This window comes from Ursus maritimus, unplaced genomic scaffold (genome assembly GCF_017311325.1).
Source record: "Ursus maritimus isolate PB19 unplaced genomic scaffold, ASM1731132v1 scaffold_16, whole genome shotgun sequence".
NCBI classification, from domain to species: Eukaryota; Metazoa; Chordata; class Mammalia; order Carnivora; family Ursidae; genus Ursus; species Ursus maritimus.
Genome location: NW_024424008.1, coordinates 14,732,129 through 14,737,913, shown reverse-complemented (window position 1 = coordinate 14,737,913; position 5,785 = coordinate 14,732,129). Strand labels below are relative to the sequence as shown.

Sequence of the window (5,785 nt, the reverse complement as noted above, 5' to 3'; positions counted from 1 at the left end):
CTCTTAGAGTAAATTATTGTATGATTTAGTCATGTTGTCAGGTTAATCTGACTTCTTATTTTGAGTGAAATACTTTATGTTAGGGATCCTAAAATTTAAATTCCCTAGCAAGGCTAAAGAACTGCTGAGCTAATATTTCTTGAATCTTTACTGCAACTCTGGACATCATTTCCTCTAAGTGAGAAGCTCTGAGTATGTTATTGAAAGTGGAACTTTTATTTTAAAAAAGTAGTTGAAAAGTGTTGAAGGTAAGTTAACATTTATTTTTGGAAAGTTTTCCATGGAGACATTTTTGGGGTCATTTTAATATATAAAGAATTACTCCTCCTTAGGACCCAACTTGCTTGCCTTTCTCAAAATAAGCACTGATTTTAATGTAGGTTTAGGGGGAGCCTGGGTGGTCAGGTTGTGAGACCTTACAACGGGTGTCTAGCAAATGTCACTGAAAATGACTAGAGTGCTTGCCTCCTCTAAAGATATTAGAATCTTCTACCCATTTGCTAGTGGCTAACCTAGAACATGCCCTTCCCATTGTCTCTCACGGTCTTTTAGGGAGATGTGTAGTCCAGCTCTAGGTCCCAATTCTGCTCTGACCACAGGGGAGGAGCCAGGTGAGCTGAGTGGAGGCACACCTCCCAGGTGGGTCAGGAATAGTAGCAGAAGTGCAAATCCTTTCCAGCTCCTGCACTTCAAGGTACCAGCTCCTTTCTCAGCCCTTCTTTCAGTTACCTGCTCAGCCACCTTCCAATATCCAGCCAGCTCTGAAACAATGAGGCTGGGTCTAGTGTCTCTCCCTGGGACTGCCTGCCTCCTCCTATTCTCAGATCCCTGAAGTTCAAAACACCAGAGTGAACAAAAGAACCACCTTTGGTATCAAAATGATTTGGGCTTGAATTCTGGCTCTACCACTCTCTGGGTGGCATGGGGTAACTTGCTTAACCCCTCTGTGCCTTCGTTTCTTTGTTCCCTGTAAAGTGTAAAATGTAGATAATAAGGCCTACCTTTCAAGAATATCGTTAGAGTTAAATGAGAGAAGATGTAGAAATGTCTAGTACTGTTGTACAGAAGAACTCTGTAAAAAGTAGCTTCAAAAAAAGAGACATCAAAAGACTCAACGAAGTCAAGTGGAGGGGACTGTGGTCATCACTAGGGAGAACATTGGCCCAGTCTTATGCCTTGGACTTCTGGGGAGGAAATACACTGGATACATTCAGGTTCAAAAGTAGGCTTCAGAGGGGAGGGGGATGGGGGAATGGGATAGGCTGGTGATGGGTAGTAAGGAGGGCACGTACTGCATGGTACACTGGGTGTTATACGCAACTAATGAATCATGAAACTTTACATCAAAAACTAGGGATGTAATGTATAGTAACTATCATAATATAAAAAAAATTAAAAAAAAAGTAGGTGGGGAGAAAATGGTAAAACAAGGAGAACAACCATGCGGAGAGGATTCCAAAGTGATTATTACTAAACTGCAAATTCTTTGCGAAGACAGATGGTATCTAATTTATTTGTTTACTTAGCATCTTGCACTCTGTTGCACATAGTAACTGTTGTGTAAATCAGTGAATGAATATTGATTAGGGTCTTGTGAGATTAGGGTCTTGTGAGATTCTTAGACTTGACAAGTAATCTATGGACTTTGTTAGTTAAAATAATTTTAACATGTACATGTAACATTTTTTGATGTAGAAAATCTATTTATTCCACAAATATCATTGAGCATCCATTTTGCACAAGGGACATAGAAAGGTGGAGAGAGGGGAAAGCATTCTGAAGCTCATCCCTCAAGAAACAACTGCTGTTAACACTTTCAGTGTTTTTCCTGTCATCTTTTTCTTTTCTTGGGAAATATATTCTGTGGATTCACTTTACTACATCAGACAACCATATGTGGTCATCAGCAAATAATACATTCAATATATGTGGGACGCTTTTATTTAAATAAAGAAGACTGTTCTAATTTTCTAGTCACTTGTCTCAGCATTGCAAGTTCCATTTCAGCATAGGAGCTTGAAATTTAAGGAAAAGAAGAAAAATGAGGGGAAAATACAAGTAAGTTTAGCTCACATTTTTGAAGTCTTTGGAATCCACTTTCATAAAATCTCAGTATCCTCTAATTTCAGTAGTTACTAAAATTTCAGTTCAGAAAATTTCTCCAGTCTTCCAACATTGCTTTCCTTTTATAGACAGGAGACCCTGATCTTTGAGGCCAAAGTGAAAATCTGAAACTTCTTTCTGATCTGTTTTGCTTCCAGTGAAATTTGAAGCATTCAAAAATCCATCCAACATCTATAAAGACACCCAGGCTTTTCCCTACTCATCATGACCAGATAGTAAGTCTGAACATCAGAAACAGTGATTGCAGGAATAGTCAATTCTTCACTCTGTGCTTCAATTTTCCCAGCATTTAAGATCACTCTGAATTTTAATTTTTTTAATCTTTTTTTCAGTTCTCTTTCTAGCATAAAAATTTCCCTCCCATTAAGTTACTTATAAACACGATAATGCTTAATGGCTGCATAATATTTTAAGAAAATATAATTTCTTAACATTTTCTCTTTTTTGGACATTTAGGTTTCCGGATTTTAGTTGTTAGAAACCGCACTGCCTTGAAAAGCTTTGAGCAAAACTTCTTCTTTTGGATTATTTCCTAAGCAAAACTCTCCGCAGAAGGGCGATCATTAGTTCAAAATGTTTCAGGTCCTCAACACCTACTGTCAACTCACTTTCACCAAGAGTATGAGAGAGTACCTATTTCACTGTACCCTTGCCAGTCCTGGGTAGCCTTAAAATAGGGGAAAATTTTTTTCTAAATTGATAGATGAAATGAAATCTAACTTTAACTTAAATTTATTGGATCACTGATAGGGTTCAATATTTGGCCATTTTTATCACCTCATCTGTGAGCTTAATTGTTCATTTCTCTTCTAAGATGTTAATGCTTTATTGATTTGTTCAGGCTTTCTTCAAAAGTGTAAATCTATCGTTTGTTATTTTTATGGTGGATATTTTTCCCAGTTTGAAATTTGCCTTCAACATCCATTCAACACACGTTTATCTATAAGCCTCCCCCAACTGCCTGGCACTGGTGAAGTATCAAGGATGCCACAGACGCAGTCCCTGCCCTTAATGATCTCAGGGTTTAATACGGGGAGGCAGGCAGGTGAGCAATGAGTGTAAAAGCAGTAAGGCTTTCACAGTTCCCATGAGAAGTGTGAGCAGTCCACAGAGGAAGCACTAAGAGAGCTGAGTGCTCAGTTCTCATGTAGGGGCCAGGAAAGGCTTTCCAGAGGAGACGATTCTGAACTGAGTATTGATGCTGAGTAAACTAGTGGAGCAACAAGGGACAAGGTGGGAAAAGGCATTCCAGGCAGAGAGAACACCTACAAATGAGGCCAGAGAGCTGGTCGGTTAGGGAACTTCAATAGCTGGGTTGGACTAGGGTGTAAAATGTCAGGTCCTGAGGAACAAGAGGCTGGAGAGACCTCAGAGCTCACAACTTAAAAAATTATAAATAACTTGAGATGTTCAGCGAAGTCAAATTAACCTTTTCCTTAATCATCTTTTACACAATGTTTAAGCTAAGAAAGTCCTTTCTGACCCAGAGTTTTTATACTTACCTTTATTTTCTTCTATTTTCCATTTTTAATACTTCGATTTTATTTTACTTGTGACATTCAACTGTTTAATTCACCCGGAATTGACTTTGGTATATGATGGTAAGCCTCATTGGGATCTTTTTTCGGCTGTAATGTTTATCACATCTGTATTGCTCATTAAGCTTCTTTCCGTAACCTTATTTTGCTAATGGGTAAAAACAGGGAATGCTGAATATCCAATAAGAGGTATTCGAGGACAATGATAAGGGAAATGAAAGAAATTTCATTGGGGTTTCCTCTTTTACTGAACTGTGTTAAACACTACAGGTACAGCTCACAGGTCCTTAGGATCCTGACTCCCACGGTAGCGCTGCTATTTTGTTCTTACAGGTTGCAAATTTTTAAGGCGCAAACCTGTTTCCACTGACAGTAATTCATTCTCGTGACAACTGAAGTGGGGAGAGGGAGGAGGAATATGTCACTGGCAGCTTGATTTGTTTACTCCTCCCAGAAATTAGGTAGAGTCGGTTTTCTTCCCCGGATGCTGGCTGGAAACCCAGTGGGGTCGGCATCTCCTCTCGGTACAGTACAGACCCAACACCGGGCTGGGAGCTGGGAGCTGAGAGCTATGATTTGTTAGAAAGGCAAGCATAACCCGACCAGATTGGTTCTGGACTCCCCCAGATCTCCCTGTTACTTCACAGCATTCTGAAGACCTGTCTACCAATCACGGCGCTCCTTACTGGAAAAAGCAACTGCTGGAGAGTGCTGGGAGTCCCTAGCAACGCTCTGAGGCTTTTGAATCTGAGGGGGAAAGACTGCAGTTAGCCGATGGTGGAGCAGAGCAGCGCCTATGCCTCAGGAAGAGAAGCCTCTCAGGATGGACCCTCCACCCTCTGAAGAGCCCTTAGATAAGCAAAACAAAAAACTAGAAAAGCAGGAAGAGGAGATGGAGTTTAAGGAACTGGATGGTCTGAAGGAGGCCTTGGCAAACCTCCGGGGACTGTCGGAGGAGGAGAAGAGCGAGAAGGCGATGCTTTGCTCCCGCATCCAAGAGCAGTCCCAGCTCATCTGCATCCTGAAGCGGAGGTCAGACGAGGCCCTGGAGCGCTGCCAGATCCTGGAGCTGCTCAACACAGAGCTGGAGGAGAAGAGGCTGCTGGAGGCAGAGAAGCTGAAGGCCAAGAGCAAGCATGCCCAGAAGCTGGAGGAACGCTTTATGACCCTGGCAGCCAACCACGAGTTGATGATCCGCTTCAAGGACGAGCACAAGACCCAGAACGTGAAGCTCAGGGAGGAGAATGAGAAGCTGAGGCTGGAGAACAGCAACCTCTTCAGCCAGGCTCTGAAGGACCAGGAGGCCAAAGTGTTGCAGCTCACCGCCCGCAGCGAGGCCCTGTCCAAGGAGCTGGAGACTCTGAAACAGAGGTGTGCTCAGGAGGCCTGCCAGGCTCAGGCCAGAGAGAAGGAGCTGCTGGAGCTGCAGAGCCAGCAGGCCTGCACCCACACCCAGGAGACGGAGCAGCTGCGCAGCCAGCTGCAGAGCCTTAAGCAGCAGCACCGGCAGGCCATGGAGCAGATGGCCAAGGCCGAGCGGGCGCATGGCAGCCTGAACCAAGAGCTGCAGGCCAGGCTGCAGACAGTCACTCGTGAGAAAGACGAGCTGTTGCAGCTGTCCATGGAGAGGGGCAGGGTGCTTCAGAGCAAGCAAGCGGAGATTCGCCAGCTTGAGGAGAAGCTGGAGACAGCAGATGTGGCCAGGAGGCACGCACTGGAGAGGTTTGAACAAGAGGCCGTGGCCGTGGACAGTAACTTGAGAGTGCGGGAACTTCAGCGCAGGGTGGATGGGATCCAGAAGGCCTATGATGAACTCAGGCTGCAGTCTGAAGCCTTCAAAAAGCACAGCCTGGATCTTTTAAGCAAGGAGAGAGAACTCAACGCCAAACTCCGCCATCTCTTCCCATAGGAAGCTTTTGTTTCCTTTTTCCTCTAATTTAGAATTTAAATATTTGTGCCTTAGCATTATGACAAGAGTAAAGTTGGTTTTCCATTTATTATACTTTTAAGCATGAAAGGCAACTCAAAGAAAAGCTGCTTTACTGTGATGTTGCGGTTGTTACTGTTGTAAGGCTAGCACTAATTTTCAGTCCTACCACCTAAAATACACGTGATTTACGAGA

At 43.2% G+C, this 5,785-nt stretch overlaps 1 protein-coding gene across 1 annotated transcript; it reads left to right on the top strand.

Moving 5' to 3' along the window:
- The first annotated feature begins 3,118 nt into the window (after window positions 1–3,118).
- CCDC89 (coiled-coil domain containing 89) lies at window positions 3,119–5,785 on the top strand. Its single transcript, XM_008704387.2, has one exon. It carries the CDS (start codon window positions 4,459–4,461, stop codon window positions 5,569–5,571), a length of 1,113 nt encoding a protein of 370 aa, XP_008702609.1. The 5' UTR covers window positions 3,119–4,458; the 3' UTR covers window positions 5,572–5,785.

Coding starts and splice junctions, on each gene's coding strand:
- CCDC89 (XM_008704387.2), top strand. CDS start 4,459: ATGCCTCAGGAAGAGAAGCCTCTCAGGATGGACCCTCCACCCTCTGAA.